Source organism: Anopheles maculipalpis, chromosome 3RL (assembly GCF_943734695.1).
Source record: "Anopheles maculipalpis chromosome 3RL, idAnoMacuDA_375_x, whole genome shotgun sequence".
Taxonomy (NCBI): Eukaryota; Metazoa; Arthropoda; class Insecta; order Diptera; family Culicidae; genus Anopheles; species Anopheles maculipalpis.
The window spans coordinates 68,904,059-68,927,840 of record NC_064872.1 but is presented as its reverse complement, the minus strand read 5'-3'; the positions used below and the strand labels follow the sequence as shown (position 1 = coordinate 68,927,840).

General features: G+C 43.7%; 1 protein-coding gene across 2 annotated transcripts in view; it reads left to right on the top strand.

Annotated features, from left to right (window-relative positions):
- The window catches only part of LOC126562270 (serine/threonine-protein kinase NLK), a 67,520-nt gene extending 44,107 nt beyond the window's left edge, over positions 1-23,413 (top strand). Inside the window, exons 2-9 of one of the 2 annotated variants that reach the window (XM_050218730.1) lie at positions 7,765-7,894; positions 14,493-14,548; positions 17,617-17,809; positions 17,895-18,104; positions 18,215-18,403; positions 19,035-19,236; positions 19,330-19,423; positions 23,291-23,413. In XM_050218730.1, the coding sequence (XP_050074687.1) occupies positions 7,765-7,894; positions 14,493-14,548; positions 17,617-17,809; positions 17,895-18,104; positions 18,215-18,403; positions 19,035-19,236; positions 19,330-19,423; positions 23,291-23,345 (1,129 nt within the window). In that variant the 3' untranslated portion in view covers positions 23,346-23,413. Of the gene's footprint in view, positions 1-7,764; positions 7,895-14,492; positions 14,549-17,616; positions 17,810-17,894; positions 18,105-18,214; positions 18,404-19,034; positions 19,237-19,329; positions 19,424-20,257; positions 20,387-23,290 lie in introns of those variants that run through there. The other variant, XM_050218731.1, reaches the window with a different exon arrangement.
- The last annotated feature ends 369 nt before the right edge of the window (positions 23,414-23,782 follow it).

Sequence of the window (23,782 nt, the reverse complement as noted above, 5' to 3'; positions counted from 1 at the left end):
CTTTCTGATGAAAGAAAGCAATTTTGCTTCGCCCACACTTACTCGGCGAACGAGCGACATGGGTTGGCTCGATCCAATGTCCTTAGGAAATCTATTCCCGCGCAACGGATGTGTCGTTGCGGGAGAGACAGAGAAAATCCCTGGAAATTACTTCGTCAAGGAAATCGTTCGGTCTCAGGTCGTGTCGGTGCGGTAACCATTTCGATAAGCAGCCGTGGCGAAGGATGGCACTAAATAAATGGTTTTCGTTGACGCAATGCTCGACGCACAGCGCTTGCTCTACCTTCCCCAGGTAAGGGATGGCGTTGAGCAGTTGGTTGAGGATTTGCCAGAGATTAAAGATTACAGCAGAGAGTTGAGTAGATGTTTGGTGAATATCTCCTCGTCTGGTACTTTAACTTATCTTAAAATTTGCCCATAATTGATCAGTAAGTACCGCAAGCCCTCTAGTGCTTTAATTTGCAACGCACCGCGCTCTCCAAGATGGCAAAATAATTTGAATTACAATCATAACTTTCAACCACATTGTTTTACTCGCTCTCGGCTCGTCTCGCACACTCACCGGCTCAACTTTGCTAGCGTTGAATAAAGTTTTTCTGCATTTTCCCTTTGTCGTCTGCTGCGCGAAACGACACAGTGGTTGTGTTGGCTGTGGCGTCCGTGACCCTCACACGCAATTACCGACCGAGGAGTAATAAAGTGTCACAAGATATCGAGCGAATCAGAACGAATCGAGCATCATCGAACGAAAGTCCGGTGCGAGGGTGTGGTGACTTTGGTGAGGTGTTCGGTGTCCCGTCTACATCGTCCTCGTGGCCTTTATTTGTATGAATCAAAGCAGCAGACGCGGGCGCGTTGATTTCGCTTTGTCGAACCGACGGCAGAAGAAGGCAAACCCGCGCAACGCACTCTCTGTGTCGTCATCGTGTCGCGTTGTCGGTTGGAATTAGTTGACGGGACTGGGTGAACTGCGGAGGTATGTCCGTGGTGGCATGATCCCTGCAGGCAAGTCCATTTCCGTGTTGTGTGAGATGACTATGGTGCTTTGTTATGGGTGTAGTGTCCTTCCGGGGCCACTGTGGGCCTTGATGGGAGCGGTCTTTGTGAGTGCTGATGGAAGTAATTTCCCAGCAAGGCCTTGAAGGGCATTCTTCGAGGCTTTGATGAAAATTTGCACCACCAGGGACGAGTCCCATGGATTCTATCGCCAATCGAAATCTTCCCGGAGCGTAACACAAGGAAAATACGTTTTTTAGGGCAAAATATCTACATTCAATGTGTGGAATTGCGTTACCTTGAATATTTCAGGATTCTCTAAATCCTGCAGGGAATTGGTTTGGAATTTTAATTAAAAAATCTTCCATAGCTTGAAACCGACCCAAGTAAAGTTGCACGAAGCGGAAGACATGTTGCTCAAAATCCGTATCCTTGGGAAAATGGGAACCAAAAAATCCAAACCATTTTATTCGTCATTAAGTAAACAGAGAGAGCCCTCAATCCCCAAAAAAAGCAATAAGTGAAATAATTCATGTCAGAACAGCTATAAATTCTTTTTACCATATTTCTGCTACTCTGCACCCAAACATTGTTCGCCAGTTTAAACGAAGAAGCATCCACGCGTAACGAGGTACAATAAATTTTCGTTTTAAACTTTTAACCTCCGGCTTGAAGTGAGCGTCGAGCGGTTCGCCTCGAAAATGCGTCAGATGGTTGTGCCGTGTGACCCTTTTCCGCCTTTTGAGTTACGTTTGATAACTGATTCTGGTGCTCGGCGTTCTACACAATCAACTGGCCGGCTGTATTCAACTGCCGGCAAACTGGCGAGCATAACGAGGGATCGAATGAATAAGAAACGGCAGAGAACATGCTACGTTTGTTGCTGGCGTGACTGTGGTCGAAATCTAACCAGTTTTTCCGATAAACCGTCAGCGTATAACTTTCCGTTTGGCTACTTTACGAGCTGGCTCGCGGAAAACTCACGCCTCTCGTTTTGGGGTGAGAATACATTTTCATTCCTCCGTTCCATGTGAACGTTTGCTGTGTTACAACCAGCAGCGAGCCGGAGCTGTTTATGAACTGTCGAAAGTTTATTTATGATGCCTTTTTTTCCATAATGCTCTCTCAATTGGTGTGTGCTTGATCGGTACCTGTACCTTTGAAGCCTTTTGTGCTGCTAGTGTTTCGCGAATAATTAACGGCAAAAGCTGCAACTCTTTGAACGGCACCAATTTTTACGGCTATTCCTTTGTTGGTTGGCTCTCTATCCCGAACAAGCAACGCCACCTAAATCAAGAACCAGCTGCGTTCTCCATCGATTCTGACGATACTTGAGCAAATCGATTAAAGTTGCTGCAAAGCTTTTATCGAATATCTCGTCCATCTCGTCTAGAACTCTTCCCCCAATTCTTTTCCTTTCAATGAATGGTTAATTTCTATTTTCGACTTTTGTGTAGCTCCTTATCCCTTTTCTTTCGGTTCGTCCTTACACAGGCTAACATCTGGTAGGAATGGCGCGCTGCGTCTTGATAAGGAGAGGGTCCTTCCGATCGTGGCTCCAGTCGAGATTCTATTTTTGTTACGAACGTCAATCCCAGCACCGGATGGGGCTATAAAACTTCTTTAGCCATTTGTGGCTCCCGCTGGTTTTGCTCCTTCCCTCCCGAAAGAGGCGCACAGCCAAGGACCTGCAAACGACCATAACGCTCTGCGCGGTTTCGGAATGTCCGCTGCACGCGATTTTGGTTAATGCTGGGAATTTTGTGTTTTCATATTAAGCCACCATTCGTCGTCCATACCAGCGCTCGTTCGTGTAGGAGGTGTTCGTTCAAGATGCCTAGCACCGTAGGACGCGCGCGCACTGACGTCAAGAAATTTGTTGGAATGAATATTTGAAAAATACAAATGGTGCGGCGAGTTGGCATGACTCGAGTCTCGACTCTTGTTTGTTGTTGTGTGATTCCGATCGGATAATAAATTTGTATCACACTTTCATAAGCGCTAAAGTTCCTAAATCCTTGCATAGACTTATTTTAATGATTTAATGGACACCTTCGAGGGTAGCGTTTTTGAATCATGCCAAACTAGATAAACCGGTCCATGCTGTCCTAATTCTGTCCAGCCGTAAATCATGTTGCAATATGATGGATGAATGCAAGCTTCACAAAAGTCTCCCACAATTTTTGTGTTTGTTTACCTAATAGTGCCTTACTCGCGGTCTCTTTTGCTTAGATTCTTGCGCTAGAATATAGCGCAATGGGTCATTGTTTCTTTTCATACGCTTACAAACTCCCCAAAACATTTGCCTGCGACCGGGCTGTTCAAGTTACGGAAGTAGACCTACTGAAACTGCTTTCGAAACAATCATTTGGGGAAACAAATCATTCCTCGCGCTACCAGACACACACGTCCATATTTACCTTTGCCATCTTTGCCCGCGAATTTGATGGTTGAAATCTTAGAATTGACGTCCCGTGTTTTTCGGTATCAGAATTTTCCAAATGGCGCGCACGCATGCAAGGCACGAGGGATTGATTGAATACGACGCGCGTTGCGTTGTTGTGTCACATTGTTTGTCGTGGGGATGTGAGATTATTCGATTTTGTCGTCTGGACTGTTTTGACTTTGTTTTGCGTCTGGCTTACATTTGGGTTAAGCCGGGAGAGGGAACACATTTTAGCGGCGCTCGCGATTGTATGGACGCCGCCTTGAGATGACGTGCCCGCGTCGATGTTTGCAGACGACAGCGTGGGTAAGTTCAATCACCCTCAGACACTTCTATTTGTGATGCGTTTTTTTTGTCATCGGACGGTCGTCTTGGACGTAACTTAGACGCGCAACGCAAATCTATTTCTTAGCGCCATTCGCGAGGAATAAATGTAGAATAAATTGATTTTTGGAAGCATTTCAATGACAGTTGCTTGAGTTGGAACGCGTAAATTGACTTGATATTGATACACATTAATCATTGGCGCGGGAGAAAGGCAGATCGTTTTCTAATGAATGAATAATGGAAATTTAAATAATTTAGAAAAAAAAGTTCAAACTTTTGATTCTGAATTTTGCTAGCTTTATGCATACATTTTAAGAGTTCTATCGTAGTCTTCCAGGTAAACTCCTCTTCTCCTCAACATAGAATTTCTAGATGCGTAGAAGTACCATTCCTTTCCAGCCATCAACGAAGCATCGCAATGCATCTTTTATAGTTTTTATGATCCCCTCCACTTGAATGCTCAGTCCGGGTGCCGGTCCAAGGATTGGAACCAGGAACAAAGCAAACCGGACAGTCACCATTCCGAAGTTGCATTTCCAATCTCTCTGTGAAGGTGGTCGTTAGCCACTGACGATGGGTGCGTTGTGCTTTATCTCTTACCACCAGACACGCTAGTCCGGACTTGATGACAGGGTTCGCCGACAGCAGTCGGCAAAGAATTCTTTCTCTCCAGAAAAAGTGGCTACACCAGTTGCGTGGTTTATTTTATTTCGAGAACCAAACATTGTCTGCCTTTTTCCTTCCTTTGTTGTCACGGGTAGTGGAAATACACCCTAAATACCCTAGTGGCGAGAAGCTGAAAATCTCTTTGAAGACATCACATTCTGACGCTCTTCGTAGTTGGCTAGAGCGTGTACCACAAAATGACAACGAGTGGCATTGCAGCAGCATCAGCACCAGTAGCCTAAGGCCACAGTGTTGAGCGCTCATAACTTTTAACGTCTCCTCGTTAACGGCCTGACAGCCACGATTACGCGCCGCGTGCTAAATGCATAAGAAAATAACAAATTCCAATTCCACAAATTTATACGCTGCAGTTTGCTGCGGTTGTGCTCGGTCGCTGGGCGTCACCTTCAACGGTCCAGCAGCAGAGAGACGACAGACGAACAACAGAATAGAAACACAAATATATTCCTATTGCAGCATGATTCTCCGAGGTGATCTTTGAGAGGGTTTGTGATTGATGAAATGGGTTGAAAAAATATTTGTTAGAGGCTGATGGTGGCGTAATGTGAAACTAATTGATAATTATATCGATATTGCAGACCTCGACTTTAGGTGTTCCATTGGAAATCCTATCCGGGACTGTTCATCCGCAGCGCGGGGACTTTTGACTATCCAAATACTTGACATGACCTTTACGGGGGCCGTTTAGCCAAGAAGAACAGACGTCGAAAAGAGAAAGTTCCTCCGCAACATTGCCGAACACACTTAATTGATGACACGCTGTGTTAATTTATCTGGCGCAGAACTTATGTGTCTGCAATTCGAATTATTACAAAAATACTTTTTTCTAGGCTTCTGAGAATCTTGTATGGGTTTTGTTTTCCCTTGAAATGCTGCTCACAGTTGAATAACGGTCTGTATCAAACACGCAATTTATTTCGGGTACTATTTTTACTCACTCTTCCCCGAACCGAATTGATTCCTGTCCACGTTCTCCGGTGGGCAGTCAAATTAATTATTTTGTTACACGAAATTGTTTCAGAATTTCTACGTACACACATATACGCGTGTGGCCCGCAACAGCCTGTGCCCTCTGGCATTTGCATGTTAGACCGTGGCCCGTAGCGTACATTTGGTACGGATGAAAATAGTTAACCTTTCAAAGATCCTAGTATCGATGGCTGATAATCAGCAGTTCAGCGAAGAAGCTCTACGCACTTGTATCCGATCTTCGAAACAATTTATTTCTCTGTTGCGTGAAGGCAGTGCCAAGTGAAGGTGGAGTAGTTTCGGTCTCGATTAGTGGCTAAACAACGCTAAGCTAATCGTGTTCAGTACACAATGTCGTGCCGATGATACGATATGATAAGTGAGGTTAGGTTGCTTCTTCATGGTGTGACTAACGCTTCCGACAACACATCATCATGACGCTTGACGTGTCTACGCTTTTTGGACGTCTATTTTCCCTCCACCCACATCGCACGAAACTGGAACGGTTCGAGAAATGGTCGTTTCAACAATATTTCGAATTACCAGGTTGAGCTGGATAACGCAAAAAAAAAAAACTCCAACAAGATAGAAAGAACGGTAACGCCCCGGGTGTTGTATGCTGTTGGCCAGCTACAAGCTAACACGCAACATGAACGCAACACTTTCGCCCGACGATGACTATTCATAGGAAAATTAAAGGTGTAAATGAAATTAGAGACTATGCGGTGTGTGCGTCGTCCTCGGCGCGCCGTGTCGGACGAGGGCGAAGACTCTCAAGGCGAGGCGTCGACCCGTTTTACCACACGGTTGTTGACTCCTTCCCGCTTGGTTTGCTCTGTTTTAGTCCTGACGGCTTTTTATTCCTAGCCCGACCATGGGCAGCATGTGTGGGTTCTAATGTTCTGAACAAATGAGCCTCTCCAACAATTTTTCCGTATCCCTCAGACGGATACGCTCGTTGCCGTGAAAATGTGCCGTGCAGAAGTAAGGCAGCAGCTGAAGGTGCATTGAAATAGCTAGAGTCTCCTGTTTCGAGGTTTGGAAGTTCCTGCACGTCAACATACCGGACGTCAGAGCGACGTGGCTGCACACCTATCAGAAGGCGCGCGAGCGACACGAGTGACGTGCATCAAGATTTGAATTGAATTAAAATTTGCCTCATTTTCTGCTCTGGCACGCCGGTTCCTGTGCCTGGGAAGGTGCACTGTCAGGAACAGGATCTTAATGCCTGGCGTAGTGACTGGGTGGCCCTGTTTGATTTGAAATTTCTCGATGATAGTTTATTTTCTTTTCTGCAAAAGGATTTGCGAATTAAAACTGCAATTCCATCAGCATTATCCTATTAAGTAATTTATAAAGAATTCTTCACCTTCCAAGCACACTACACTTTGCGGTCATTGAATGGTCAATAAGCATAGTTTGGGGCTTTTAAAAAAGAGAGATCAAACAACTAAGAAAGAAAACAAACACTGCAGAAAGTGAGGTTTAGTCTCGGACTGACTACTTCGCTTGATTGCTGTGGAATCTGACCATTACGATCTAACTGTCAATTTACAAGATTCCCAATTAAGCAGTCGTGTGACGCCAGGCCTCCCTGTTGTCCAACCGGGGTGGCATTTGAATTATTTCCATTCCCCCCCTCCCAGGCGTACGGTTGAATGCATCGAATCATTTGCGTTTCTACCGATTGCACTTGTTTTGTCGCAGCCGGGGTTTGACGATGGAATTCAATACTTCTTGGTCAGCCGTTGTGTCGTGAAGGAATGCACGGCCCGTGATACTGAGAAAAGGTGTCGATTGCTCAATTCTTCGCATGAAATAGAATGGAGGTACGCGGATGACAACTCACGACTCACTCGTTCAGTGCGGGAAAGTTACCAATATCAATTGGAAAACTTGCAGAAACAATTACACAATCTACGGATGGTTTTAAAGAATTTTTCCCACCGTTCTGGCTATAAAAAGCCACGTTGAAAGTTTGCTTGAAGCACTTTAAATGTTCGCTTAGTTTAAATGGCCTCCAGCTCACTTAAAACACGCCCCCTTGAAGTCTTCTTCTGGTAAGATTATCCTTCAGAAGAAATAAAAACAAAACTTTATGCACCACACCGCCTTGTGTCAACTTTTCTTTCGCAAACATTTATCAGCCTTGCTTCATATTCTTAAACCGCGCTCAACGAGAAGAAGGACACACGTACAGGAAAACAGACCGTGTGTACTCGCTTTGTTCTAATTAATCATCCAAGTCTCGCGCGCGCGCGTCTCCACCGTTTTCCATGCATTTCGTACTTACTGGTCATTTATGCTAACGGTACAATTTTTTCTCTCTCATTCCTCAGGGCTGTCACCGATCCGCGTGATGGACGCCGGGTCGCACTCAAGAAGCTGCCCAACGTGTTCCAGTCGCTCGTGTCCTCGAAGCGTGTTTTCCGGGAGCTCAAGATGCTCTGCTTCTTCAAGCACGAAAATGTAAGTACCAAACTTCTTGCAGCAGCGAACACAGCAGTAGTAGTAGCAGCAATCCATCCCTCTTGGGGAGTAGCAAGTATGAACAGTAGTAGCTAAGCATATATTTTTTGCTGTCGTTTCGTGTACATCACACTCTTCCTGTGTATCGTTTTTCGCCTGAACGAGCCCCTGAGCCTGGGTGAGCGGTGGAAGAAGTTTTTAATTAGAAAGTGTTGTCGCTTCGCTTCAAGCTGCGAGATAACTTTGGCAAGTGATATTATTCTTGTTAACCCCGAAGATGGGATGCTCCTTTTGGGAGACATTGTTTTCCTTGCTGTCCACACGTGATGTTTTTTTTTCTTATCAGTTAACACGTGTTTGAGCGTCGGGTTGGGAAGCAAACATAGAGTGCAACCGTGTACATATTAAGCTTCGTAGGAGAAGAAGGAAGCATCGCCCAAAATGTGGCAGTGATTGGCATTAATTGGGGCAACAAATTTATCTTTCTGGTAAGGCAACCAACAGCTGTTGGAACATCGTTTTGGGAGCTACAATTCACAACAATATGTATAGTGCGTTTTAGGCAAACATTAGCTCTGGAATAGCTCCATGGACCAAACCAATCCACCCATTACGATTGATTGATGAACTTTAGCAAAAGTGCATCAGCAGCTATTGCAGTCGAGCGCTACCGGTAACACTTTATCGTTTGGAGATGTTTTTGGGGTGCTGCAATACGTAGCAGGCAGCAGCATTGGTGGCCCTCCAGGGAGACTCGTTTCGCTCTCGCCGTCCCGCGTTCGCTTCTTGCCAATCTCGGCAGGGACACATGCATGCACACAGAATCGAATCAAATATGAATCACGAACTAGGTTAATGGATGTGCCGAGAGGAATCTGAGAGCGAATGAAAAGAGCCAACCACAGTAAAGATGCTATTCTAGCGGTCTGAAAATAGACAGCTATCGATTAACTGCTTTTGCCTCTGTTTGAGTGTTTAAGCCACGGATGCAGCAACTACTGGATTGATTCCTTTTGGAAAAAAAGCGGAGCACATGAAAGTAAACGCTTCCATTGGGTAAAGGGTGCCGGCTCGGTTCCAGCATGCAACGGAAGCAGAAATTTGATTTTGTAACATTCTTCTCACTGTTTTTGGTTGGCAAAGAATTCCAATCAAAGGCTTCAGAGTCTTGGAGGCTTGGCAAGGCGAACGGAAACCACAAAGCTTCCATCTCATGCAATAATCACTAGATGTATTGGATGAAGTTCATGCTATGCTCCCGAATAGTTGTAACATCAATCGACCGTATTGTAGGAATTGTCTGACTGTCCTGGATAACAAACTGCACCCTTATTAAATTTATTTTCTCCAGTCCAATTTGAGGAATAGTTTCGATTGGAGATACAGTTCAAAAGCACAAGCTGGCAATATTCACACGCCTGTTCGATTGCCGAAAGAAACAGAAGGTCTTTTGAGTGAGGGGGATATAAATCAATTCTCTAGCGAGATCTGAATGTTATCTGACGTAGAAATAAAATTATAGTGCTCGTTGCGTAGTTCCTTCGCACACTGTCACGCTGCCGACGGTTTGTTAGGACCTTACGCTTAATCCCACACCCAACAATTCTTTACGGATCCACGCTAATGACTCTTCGGGTGTAATTACCCTCGCGTGCCATTAGCGTCCAAGAAAGAAGGAAAAAGAGTCACCGTCTGCACTGGTCCCTTATGTTGTGGCTTGCATTATTAGGGACATTGTTAAGTTATTAAATATCGTTTTCGATTGACCTGAATCGCTTCTTCTCAGTATTGATCGATGGTACAAGTACATGTCTTTCGTATTCGCCTTCCCTCACTTGCTTTCCCCTTTTGCAGTACTTTTAAAAGAATGCAGTACTTACTGATGCGCTTGATTTTGAACACAAGTCCTACGGGAAAATCACCCCTCGCGGGTTTGTCAGCGACACTAAAGGCACAATTTTTCTACCGTGTCACGTACGTAAATTTTGTATGTGGAAAACGGTTCAACTGTGAGGCGAAACTTTTGTATTCGTTCTACAAACGGAAAAGAAGCCGTCCTCACTGGAAGACGCTATTTTCGTGCCGGATTCATCACTCCGCAAGCCAGAAACAGAACCGAGGATCTGGCTGCTATTGCTACCAATAGCAGCCAGATCCTACCAGTTTTATGATGCACTCACTGTTCCTGCTGTCGCTTTTTGGGATTGTCCCATGAAGGAAAGAAAAAAACATCTTAGTCCCATTTGCATGATACAAACCTTCACCCCATATGGGTGGATGCATGTTGTAAATGGAACCATTTGTACGGGACCATCCAGTTGGTACGCGGCCCTGAAGTGAAGCTTAACGTCACCTGCGACCACACAACATGCTGCTTCCCTAAAATGGTAGTAGCAATATGGTGCGCGTGAGCTCGGCATTTAAGATATGTCCGTCCTGCCTTAATGCAGCTTGTAGGCGTTCTAGACAGAAATGACGCACGCACGACAAGCTTACGAATTTCGTGCAAGAGATATCATGTTGAAATGAGGTTAATACGTTATGAGACGATGAGAAAAAATGCATGCTTCTGAAGGTAAATAAATGTGTCGTTATATAATTAATCGAGCAATTATTTTAATAAAAATAATTCTCCACAATTTTAGTAATTTTTGAACACGTGTCCTGAGCGTATTAGGACTAAAAATAAGTTCGGGCGTTTTTTTTTTTTTGAAATCGAAACCTTTTTTTATGAATTCTTGGCAATTTGGCAAAATATTTTCTATCGTTGATTATTATTTCTTCCGATCTTTTTGGCAAATTATGAATTCCTTTTGAGAAAAAAGAGGGTTCTTTTGGCGCTATGCATTCAACGATCCATTTTTTTACTTCTTGAATATTGGAGCAGTGCTGTTCTGTTAGGCCATGTTGCATTGATCGGAAAAGATGATAATCAGGAGGGTGCCTTGTTTGGGCTTCACGGCGGGTAAGGTAGGACATTCCATCTCAACATTTTTAAATATTTTTTAACCGGTACTGCCATATGTGGTCGAGTTTTTCTTCGCTGTTTCGCTTCGCTTCTTCGGCTGCAGTTCGTACGGCACCCAACGTCCAGTCTTGCGGATCATTCCCATAGCTTTCAAACTTTGACAAATGGTTAAACTAAAAAAAGCCACTTTTCAATTGCGCTAACGACTTTTGACAAGTTCTTTCCGATAGAGCAGCACTAATATACGATGACTTTCGGTAGGCGATTTGTTCAAGCAGTAGTAATGAAGTAGAACTCCGCGAAAAACCCCAAATTTTTCGGGACAAGTGTTGCCATTTTAGAAGATAATGGAAACTACTTTTTGTTACACCTGCCTAAAGATGACACTTCAAACTGGCAGTGTTGCAAGTTTGCACCAAAAAAAAAATGGAATAATTTACGACGCTTGTACGACAACAGCACGAACTTATTTTTTTAGTCCTGATATGATGTGCGTTTTTTTTCTAAAAAAAAACCTTTAAGTTCCCACGCTCCAATTTATACACACAAGAATAATTAAAATCATGATATGACTTGCATCCAAAACACACACAACAACTGTTCGTTTCCTCACTATTAATTGTGAAACGTTCCGGACACAATATACACCCATTATAAAAAAAAAAGCTTTTTCAAGCTTCCCGTGTTTGGATAGTGAAGCTTTTGGGTGTTGAAACAACGTACCAAGCTGTTCTGCAACAATGCACACAGCAGGACCACAACGGTGTGCGAAGGGCTCACAGATGCAGCGGCAACGACAGTTGCTTGAGGTATTGTAACCGCCCCAGTGCGCCCACCCCAGTCTCCCTCCAGCCAGGAGATGAAGCTAAATATGTGCGAGCATTTGTATGATTTTTCGCCTGTTTTATCATGTATCTCTACACGCCCGGCGTAGCTCGGGCTGTGTATGTTTGGTGGCGAAAAAAAAAAACGATTGCCTAATAAACCTTCCGCGAGCCCGCGATATAAATCATAAACCATTTCCGGAGGGCACATAGCGCGAAGGGAATGCTTTTTAGCGCACTTTTCCCATCCCCGACCGGTTTAAACAACAAGAGGGGAGTGTTGGAAAGGGAGAGGTAGGTGGGGAGGAGGGGAGGTTAAGCGTTGCATAAATGCATGCATGCCGAATGTGTGTGTATGTGCATACAGAAGGTTACGGTGGCCCCGGACAGATGAATAGCATAGTGCGCCTGTTGCCATTGTGTGTTGTTGCCTGCTACTATTGGTTTGCATGCCCAAAAGACACGAATGGATGGATGCAGTGCGCTTTGCGCAACACTGCAACACTATTTTTTTATTTTTTATTTTTTGCATACGTACTTGGCCTGACTTGGCGAAAAAAAGCTCCCCGAAATCAAAAACAAACTCCAAACCAAAAAAGAAACACCCTGCCAAACGTGTGAGGCGAGTTGGTCTCCAAGTGTATAAAATTGGCCAACTAAACGGTCGCGACGAAATGTACTATGTGGAGCATATGAGTGTGTGTGTGTGTGTGTGTGTACGGGGAGCGGGAGAGCGTGTTTTGTTGCAGTTTTTCCCTCTCGCTGCCGCGGAAAAGCAGTGGCGTTAGGCATGGGAAAAATATGGAAATTGCACATTGTTCTAAAAAAATGGTCCGAAAGCCAAAGGAAGGGGTGGGGGTGGGGGGGGGGGGGGGAGGCTCTATGTATCGCGTACGGGTTTCGAGGAGATAATGCTATGGAAATCGCATTTTTAGCGGCTGGCAGAAGCTGTGAAGTCCATTATTCATAAGGGAATAAGCACGCGACCAAATTTGAGATTTCGGCAAAAATGTTGTGGAGTCAAGTTTTTTGGTTTGCATCCCGAGTTCTCGCGCGCGCACACACTGCTGGGTCAGATTTGTATGCAAATCGAACAAGCAAAAAATGCTGCTACTACAGTATCATAAATCCGATCAAACCGCGTTTTGGGTAGAACGCACTAATGCAATTAGTGTGCACACAAACAATTCGTTGCATTTGGGATTGCAACTGCACCGAAGGTGTTGTACGGCCATTGTCCCCGATAGCTCCACAGAGCATGTTTGAATTTCGGTATCATTCGACATCCATTGGGGGGAGGTGTATGCTACGGGGAAGTGAAAAGTGGGTGTGATTAAAGGGTTTATTATGCATAACGTTGTTTGATAAATCATGTGCTTACTTTTACACGTACAGACGTGGTGGTTAGTCGATTCGATTGGTTCAGCAGATAGCGGCTGGCTGCCGTTAGCTGTGCCACACCAGCCATTACGCAGAGGCACGTGCAAATGGTCCCCAAAGTTTGCGAGCCAAAACGCAAATGTCATTTTTCAGCTGCACGGCGTAAAAATGGAAGACAAATCGCATGAGAAAACTGCCAACCATGTATGCAGGATGCCGTCCGTTAACGAGCTACCGAGCAGGAGATCTATGGTCTTGGAAACCTCGAAGGAAAACTGTTTCGAAATACCTTGATGCAATGTGGAGAATTATGCAGAACAGATGTACGAAATAGATAAAATGAGCAAAACATTGGATAAACGCGTTTTATGCCCCCATCTTGTCCCGTTTTACTTCATCGCATACTGCACGATTAGATTCCAATAGTCAGGATTCTCTGCCCGGAATTCCAATCGTCGACGATTTGATGAAAACGGCGTCATAAAGTGACATGTAAAATTTACATCAATCGCATTGCATGTCGACAAACAAGATCTTTCGATTCGGTGCCCCAGCAGTGGCACCGGATTCTTCCCACTAGCATGCAATAGCACGTTGCACAAAGTCGATTCTGCGACGTAAGCCGCCGCACACACAACCGAAGACTACGAATCGGTGTCGTATTACTTCCCGCACTCCTTGCCCTTCCCCAAAATCTTCTTATTCATTTCACCCCCACCCACTTCCCGGCGCGTTTCGCATTAATGTCAAAGTTCCCACGACGTTCAACGAAGGTTGACTCACACTAGCAGCCACTACACCCGGGAAGCTTTACCACCGTGTGGTCGTCTTCCTCTCACTGCACCACAGCGATGCATCTTGCTCCGGCAGTCATCGCAGTTGGTCGTTGTACGCTACCCGAGCAATGTACTTGCTGAGTCAGCAGCTATCAGATAACTTCTTGCCAATCGTTTGGCCATGCTTTTGCAGCACTGTTGCGCTGACAGCCGGCGCTGATCACTGTGTGCCGGCAAAAAGCACCGACAAGTGGCTTCCCTTGCTCGAAAGAAGGCCAATGTGTAAGGTTCTTCCCGAGAAGCACAACAACAACAACCAAAAACGGTTTGGTTGAAGCGATTTGGCACTTTTATTCTGACAAGCAGCAGACGGTTCCTGTCAAAATGCGACAACCAGCCCGAGCCCCGATCGATAACCCGGGATTTCCGGGCGAAACGAAAGTCATCCATCCCCGGACGGGTAAAAGAAACCGGGAGTTGTTTGGTCGTATTCCAGCTGCAACGAATGTGTATCATAGCGGGGATCATATTTGAATGCTTCCGGGATGGAAGAAGTAGTACCGCAGTGTAGAGCACTTTGAATGGATTATTGTGGGAAGTTTTTTTTCTGTTACTAATGTTGTTTTATGTTTGCTTCTTTTCGTTTACAGGTACTCTCTGCATTGGATATCCTGCAACCACCGCATTTAGATTTCTTCCAGGAAATGTATCCTTTTTCAAATTGAAACCTACAAATCCATATGATACCCCGTTTTGAGTGTTCTCTCCCACAACAAGAAAGCGTCACCACTGCAATGGAATTGTTTAATCAACGCAAATGGCTATCGTTAGTCGAATGAGCTTATGCGTAAAGCATAATGAACGGATTTCGATGAACTTTGGTCTGTACAAACCAAAGTTTTCGAACAGAGGGAGCTTCCGATTTTAGATTTCATTTAGACATCTCACATTTCTCCACAAAAGTTGTTCTGTTTTTCCAAGTTAGTAGATGAGATTTTGGACATTTAAGCTCAACTTTAACGCCTATCTTATGACTCTTAAAGCAAGTAGTGCTCATAATTTTAAAATACGGTTTTTTAACCACTTTGTGTGTTCCTTGATGCTTTAGAATATCTCTTAGTTTTCTCGAGAAGCAGCAGCATGCGAATTATATTTTACACTACTCTGTGAATAATTCATCAGTTCGCTCAGACAGGTGGGGCGGTGTTGCCTGCCTGTCTGCTCATGTAAATTTCAAACTCCGCTACAGTTAATGAAGCATTCGACACAACGAAAACATTTGCATAACAAAAATTTTGTTGATCTTTTGGAGAGAACCTACCTATTTGTGACAAGTTTCTTCCTCAGTTAGAGTTCTTTCGATGTTTAACCTTCACTCATTTGATGGTAAGAATGTGGCTGTATTTGAAAAAGCATCATCTTCATCGAAGTGAATCGAAAACTAGGGCACAGTGTCACAAAAGTCACGATTCCGTGTCTCGACTATCACTACAAACCCATGCGCCGCTGCCCAATTGAAATAGTCGGTGGTATCGTTTTGACCTCATGCAGCATTTACTCCGCTCGGGAAAGCATCGCATTTCTACGAACCATAAGGACACACGGGAGCAAAAAATAAATAAAAATAAATAGATATAACTGAACAAATATCCATAAAAACCAAAAGGGCGAGAATTCGGTTTCCGGCTAGCGATAAGGGATTTTTGCATAATATCCCCACTTGTACTTTATTGACAAACTTTTCACCACAATTTCCACTCGAAGCTATACCAGTTTTACACGGAAAAAGGAAACAGAGAGTGTGAGAGAGAGAGAGAGCGAGAAATTTGTGCACACAAAGCTAGTCCCCTCTGCTATCTACTTCCAGACACTCCACCCTGACCGAAGGAAGATGCTGGAATTTGCCACTTTTTATAGCGATTTTATTTTATGCATGGGCTCTGGCCCATCCCAAATATACTTGCCAGCGGTGAGGATGAGGAAGCAAAACGGCAACCAACTCCCGGGGAGAACGTTCAAGGACATTTGTCGCGGCAGCAGGGCGTAGTCAAGAAAGCATTGGAGCTGCTGCTGCTCCAAGAGAAAGAGAACCATCCTCCATCCACCATCCATAGTGTGCTAGAGAGAACGAGAGAAACGAGCGAGAAACATGAACGCGTGTGTGTGCGTTACGTCCTCCCATCGGCAATATGCTTATTTACATCAAGGACGTGTGAAATGACTCTAGCTTTGGCGCGAATTGCGCGAACTTTTGGAGCATCATTTTCTTCGGAATTGTTCGGTTTGGACGCAGAATCCTTGAAAACTGCTAGAATTTCAAACGAATCGGCATATTTCTGGCGAATCATCAACAAAAAACAGGGGGCGCAGGATGAGACTTTGCTCGCAAATAATTAATTAAGAAGAAATTCGTTATAGGAGTGTCGCAAAAATGTTTCGTTCGCAAAAAATAAACAAACAGCAAGAATAATTCTCTGTAATAATTCTTGCTATTTCCACTCGGGTGATCGGGGAAGACAAACGGACGTAGCACACACACACACGACGAAGTTTGGTTTCCCTTATTTCAAAACAAACGATCAGCTCCAGGTCCAGCCGTAAGCACTTGTGTTTCCATTTGATTAATGGATGCAATTTAGTACTCGGGTGTGTGTGTGTGTGTGCACCAGTCGGGTGTCCCGCTAAGCAAACGGACAAGTTGAATTAAGCAAGTAATACACCCTCGGGGTTGAAACCGCTGTGATTCGTTGTGTCCTTTCCCGGAGAGTGCACGTTCCGGCAAGGAGTAGCAAGATGGCGATGGATCAAAATGTCTGGAAAATTTCTTTGTTCCCGTTTCTCTCCCTCTCTTCGTACAGCGGGAGTATCAACAGTAGACTGCTGCTGCACCATTGTTGCCACAATGTCCCATCGCATATCCCACAACCACAAATCCTAGCGCATTAAGTTACGCCATCCCTGCTTTACTACCATAGTCTTCCATAGTGGCTTGGCCAGCGATGGCCAGTCCCTTATTCCGATGTGCTCTCAATGTATTCTTTTTTTTTGTCTTGCGGCTCTTCCCTCGCTTATGTTACTCAGACGAAAAGGGTTTACGTTTGCAGTACACGACGTGACGTATCGGCGAGACTTTCTTTGCGCACAAACAATGTCTCGAATGTCAGTTCCGTGCATCGTCCTTGATAGGAAGTGCAGGCGGTGAAAGTTTGCGGGAGCAAAATAATCGTCCGCATAAACTTTCGCCATCCCCTTTGTTAGTAGCTTTATTGCAAACCATGCTGAGCATCGTGTCAATCGGATGTCGAATAGGACGCACACCGTTAACCACAGATATTGGAAAATGGGGGAAGGATTTGGATTCTTTCCTACAGAGTTGCAAACCGATTAGACGCGCTACAAAGCATCAAAAGTTATTTGTGGGGTAGTTTGTTAATTTTTTTCGACGGTATCGGACGACAAATATTCTTGAACAGATCTCTAACAGTCGAAAAACACACTTCTAAACTTTCAACAGCAGTTAACACGTTGTTACGTCCTTTATTCGAGAGACGCTTAGCATGGTTGTGCATGCGGACTTAACTCTCTGTTCAACAAACTCAACGTATGACATCACGATGCCTTGTACGTGGTAGACGATAAATACGATGTTCAAAGTTTGCAGACATCGGGAATAAAATCCCCTTCTCGACCCAAAAAAGAATGGTTCAAATTCTTTATCGTTGCATATCATTGTCGATCAAATTTTCCTTAATCCGCTTGTCACGAACCAAACAGCTACGTGATTACGGAACTGCTCCAGTCAGATCTGCACAAAATCATCGTTTCACCGCAGCACCTGTCCGCTGACCACATCAAAGTGTTCCTGTACCAAATCCTGCGCGGCCTGAAATATCTCCACTCGGCACGCATCCTACACCGGGACATTAAGCCCGGCAACCTGCTGGTAAACAGTAACTGTGTTCTGAAGGTACGTTGTTTAAACGGTTCCCGGCTAGTGTAGTGTCTCGTCTCATCATGCTGTTCCCCGTTTTTCGGTTGGTGATTGGTTTTAGATTTGTGATTTTGGACTGGCGCGCGTGGAGGAACCGGATCAATCGAAGCACATGACACAGGAAGTCGTCACACAGTACTACCGTGCGCCGGAAATTCTGATGGGCGCCCGCCATTACTCGGCCGCCGTCGACGTGTGGTCGGTGGGTTGCATCTTCGGCGAGCTGCTCGGACGGCGCATTCTCTTCCAGGCACAAAGTCCCGTGCAGCAGGTATGTTCGATCGCATAACGAGCCGTGCGAGCCGTGTAACCTAATGCCGTTCGGTCTCGTTTCGGGCTGTCTAATAATCGTTGGCTTTATTTCTTCACGCTTGCTTCCAGCTTGAACTGATCACCGAACTGCTCGGTACGCCATCGCTGGAGGATATGCGGCATGCTTGCGAGGGCGCCAGAAGCCACATGCTACGGAGGGCACCGAAGCCTCGGTCACTGACCGCACTGTACACGTTGAGTACCCATGCCACACACGAAGCCGTACATCTGCTCTGCCAAATGCTTGTCTTCGATCCGGTAAGTATTTTGGTCCTCACTCTCTACTGAACGGGAGGAAAAGGGAAAAAAACAAAAAAGTATGCTAAAATTAATTTTCAAACAAAGGAAAAAGTCATTTGGGTGGATTCAATATTACATCTTTATAGTCGATATAGCTAGACTCTGCGCAAAAAAAAAAAAACAAAAAACCTTGGCATATATCGTGGAAGTTGCGTGCAAATTGCCAGGAATCGATTGTTTGTATTTGTTCACTGCAGCGTCATAAACACGGCGGTGAAGGCACGTGTATCAGGATAATGTGGTGTGAGTTGATAGTGTAATTGACAGCAAACAGCGTGCGACTGAGCCCATTCTTTGTGCCGATGATGGTGATTCCGAGGTGAATTGCGTACTTCTACGCTACGTAAGAGTGCGTTCCGTCATTCGAAGGTTCATTGTTTTTTGCCCGCATCACGTGTCTTGCCGTATTTGCACTATGAAACGATTAGCAAAATTTTATCATCGAGTGCGATAATTTTTAATAAAAATTGCTACTTAAATGTACTATTAAAACATTTTTTTAACAACAACATAAATATGTCATCTTTAGTTCCCGATAAATTCCAGCATTCTCACACTCTCCAAATTTTTTTTCCACCCAAATTTACAGGACAAAAGAATATCCGTAATCGATGCGCTAGCACATCCGTACGTCGACGAGGGTCGACTTCGTTACCATTCCTGCATGTGTAAGTGCTGTTACACCACATCCGCCGGCATGCGTCAATATACTGGAGAATTTGAGCCATCGGCAACACAAGCATTTGATGACCTCTGGGAACGCAAGCTAACCTCAGTGCAGCAAGTGAAAGGTAAGGGATAACCACGGCTAATGTCAAGAACTTATGTCTAATTCATACGATTGTTCTTTTGTATTTTTATTTCCCCAAAAAAAAAAAAAACAGAGGAAATGCACAAATTCATTGCCGAACAGCTACAAACGGGCCGCGTCCCACTCTGTATAAATCCCCAAAGCGCTGCATTCAAATCGTTCGCTAGGTAAGTAACCGGTATCCCCAACACTGCAACCTGCGTGTCCTCGTCGGTCGATGCGTTCGTTTTAAGTTACGTTTCATTCATATTTAGAACACTACTTTTTGCAAACTACATCCTTTCCTTCGAAAAAAAAAGCAAAAATACATTCGGCAAAGTATCAAAACCGGTTGGGTACTTACAATCTTGTAATAATAGAGAACAGATCTTTGTTTTTTGCTCACATTCGTAAATAATACTTTTGTGCGATCTACTGATAATCCGGGTTTTCGATAGTGTGAGGATTTTCCTTAGGAAACAAAGTACCACTGTGCCTCGATTTTTTTTTTAATTTTTTGAACTCTATTTTTAGGAGAAAAATTAAATTTTTGACATGTTTACTACTATTTAAGCTGCGACGAATGTGGAATATTAGTAATCGGCTCTAAGGAACTGGAAGACGAAAAGAAAGCAAAAGGATGAATGCTCCACATAAGACATCGGCAACAGCAATGTCAATGTCTTATGAGCGATGTTTTTGAAGTTTTTTATGCGTTCTCTCGCTTCCCCCTTTTTTCGGACATTCCTTTATCAAAAATATATTACAAAATTGCTTCTTCCAGTTCCACCTAAGGTTCCAGGTTATCTTATCCAAACAGAATCAGGAATTTATCGGTTTCCTCTCTTCCACACTATTCTTCCCAGCCTGATTTGGTCCACATTCCCAGTCCCAGTTTGGCTCTGTCTCTCTGTTCTCTTCGCTCCTTCCCTTTTCACCTATTGTTCTTTAATTTTTGTTACTTAAACTATCGTCCGTTTATCGAAGCTCACGTTTTGCCATTGTGTTTCGTTTGACAACAGCAATAATCATCACATATCACCATCATCCAATCATCATCAGTAGCAAGCAGGTGGAATAAACCGATGCGCCGGTGGTAGCGTAATCCCGCGAATGGGACGTGGATGTTAAACGGGGTGATGGTACGCTGATTTATTGTACGCTCTACAATATATACTCAAGCACACGCAGTGGAAGAACGAGATATTAGGCGCCTCCATCGTACCGAAGCTACACGCCAACGTTGTAGTTATGTAGTGTGTGTCTGACGTTTTTGTTCACCATATTTCCGACGCAAAAAGCGATAGCACTTTTGGCCCAAAATATGCAACCTGGATATGTTTGCGCGTGTGTGTGTGTGTGTGTCGATAAAAGCCTGATAAAGAATGTCAAGTGTGAGCACAGCAATCTCGGCCGGACGAAAGCAAACACAAAACCAAAGTCCAAAATTATTTGCACGGCTGCATTTCATAAGCGGAAGTGTGGTGGTCCCGTTTTGTGCACGCCATTGTCATTATGATTTGTTACACCATTGCATCATGACGAAAATCCGCCAGCAACAAATCTAGACGAATGGTCCTAACCATCACTCAACCTCCCCACGACTCGCACCACCACCGGGTGTACACCGTTCTGATTCAGGCGATTGCAAGGTGTCTGCAAAGAAGCGACCCTTTTTGGACGAGAAACCGGCGGGAGAAAGAATACAAAATCTAGATCAACCAACTCCACTTACCATCGGTCACAATAATAACCACAAAATGCACCTTTGTTGATGCCGATCCGTGTTTTACACGTCTTCTTCCGCACGTCTTTCTCCTTATTTGGGGATTATCGTAAAATAGGCGATACCTTCTGGTTCACTATGGCGTCAGTCACTCAATGCACATCCACCTGTACTTTGCTGTGTTGGTGGACACAGACTCGACGGATCCGGGGGCATCTGGGAAGGAACTGCTGAATGGCGGATGGGATGGGAAGAATACGGAAAAGTCCTCCCCCCCTCCCCCCCAAACATGAGCCGTTCTTCAAATCCTTCCACTAGACATCGCATTTCTCGCAAATAGGTGTGTTTGTGTGTCTGTGTGTGTATAATATAAATTTACTGCACTCCGCACTATAGTCTATATCTTCTCTTTACCTTTTTTTAAAATTAACCATTTCATATTTCATGTTCATATACTTTCTCTACCGGTGCCCGGGAGAGCCTTGTTTCAATGTTTGCATCAATAATACACATTCTATTCTCGACATTTTTATCATAGCGTTCTTCGCTTTTTTTTCGTTCGTGCTTTCTTTTCATGTGTTTTCACCTCATTTTCTTCGAATGACTTTTATCAATGTTCTGTTACGATCCTGTTATCTTTTACGACTAACTGCTAGTTTCGATGATGTCCTCTTCTTCAGGCTTTTTGTTCTCTCTTGTATTAGTTGTGGTTATGATTAATTTTTTGGTATTCTTTTTGAAAATTCTGTTTAACGTCTAGGTTCATCTGTCCAGCAAATTAGATAAAAAATTTTTTTTTGTTATTTTCTTTAGTTTTTCGATGAACTATTCAATTATTTTAAATGCACACTTGTTATGTTTCCCTGACAAAACTTGTTTCGTTTGTTACAGTTTCTTGTGTGTTTAGAAAATGAATGTTTCTTGCTCGTTAGATATATTGCTCTTGTACAAAAGAAGCGTTTACAAGAAACCTTTTAAAGAAATGAATTAAACCACGACTTCTGAAGAGATGATCAGATACCCTTAAAAAAATCAGTTTTGATAATAAAAATTCATATCTCATTCTGTCTAATACATCTTCCACTCACAAGCATACACACTTATTTCATAAACATACAAACACACACCAGTGCCCAGTTGTCCATATATGCTTCGCGACCTGTGATAGTTTAACGCTTTTGCTATTCTACCGCTCGCCTCACACACTTCTCTATAAGAATGTATGCAAGCTTCCGCTGATTTAAAAACAAGAAGTAAACTAAACCCTCCACAAAACCTCAATTTTCCTTAAACCACCCCACGAAGCCCAACCCTTCCACGATTGTGTTCCTGCCACATGCTACAAGCTCAGCAGGGATAATGGAATGGAACGTTTCGCAACAACAAAAAAAAAAACCAACTCTCTCACCAACTCCACTTCTTTATACCGCTAATATTCCACATTCGTCACCAAAACAAAAATCAAAAAACTATATCTACGGCAAAATTGTTTACCTTTTATGTTTTGTTTTATTTTTTCACATTAAACCAAAAAGTATAAATCGTCTTTCTGTCTCTATCACTAAAGTTCTTTTAATAAAATAACAATAAAACTACCTGAACTCTGTTCAACCAGCAGCCCCAAATGAAATCCGCTTGACCAACAACTCAAGTTTACACAAACGCTGTGCCTGATGAGTGCGCCTGTTTCTTTTTCCGCCAAAAAAAAAATCCAATGCCTTTCTTTTGCCCAAATGCTTGCGTTAATTAATCTTTTCCTTTTCCAAGTCTCTAAATGCCACCGATAGAAACAAAACAAGAGGAAAAAAAAAGAGAAAAGCATGAGCATTATTTGTGACGTTGACCTTTTTTTTCTCCTTTCGGTTCCTATATGCACACGTTTATTTTGTTGATCGTGAATGATTTCTACTCGCATTATGCGCTCTCTCTATCTCTCTCGAGATCATTTAGCTGAATAGCCTTGCTATTAAAGTATCCAATTTGCTCTATAAGATAAGCATCACCCTCTACCCCACGTGATTGTGTCGTTTTGTATGTGAAAAAAAATCAAAATTTCCAAACAAAAACCCCTGATGATTGTTTCATCTCATTTTAATTTCCCTTGTTTTAATGTTTTTTTATTGGCATGTGCCTTACTAATTCAGCTATAAGTTTTACCTTTTACATCAACCGTAAACAAAATCATAGTTGTACATCAAATTATTACATATACCACTGCCAAACTTTTGTTTACACATTGTACTTATTTAATTTTCTTTTCTTCTCCCCCTGTTCTTCATGTACCATCCCTTATTCCACCATTTGACTGACTGTCTGACTGACCGTGTAGCTCAACCGTAGCCCATCCATCAGAACTGCCACCATCGCCGCACCAATGGGAATGACATAATGAAGCAATGGCCGCATAAAATGGAACGCTGTGAGAACTATGCAACCCAAATCAACGAATCGGTGAAAGAGGAAAACGGCTCTAATGGCTAAAATTGAGTGTTTCGCTTTGTTGGGACGACGAGTGCAAAATTGACATCCATATTTAGGCATATCGGTTAGATCGGAGCGTATCTCTTGTTGCTAGATTAGTGTGTGTGGTTGCCGGCAGTGGAGGGCAACAGGAAGGAACCAAACAAACTATCCGCCAATATGACCATTTTCCTCACAAAGTATAGGAACAGTATTTTATAGGTTCGGTATCGGTTGTATCTAGCGGAACGGCACACATTTGAATGCAATTGCTAACGATCAAAAGGTGGGGCAGGAAAATGTGTTCCATAAACGAATGCAACATCTGGGCACAAGGGTAGAGATTGGAGCGCGAAAAAGC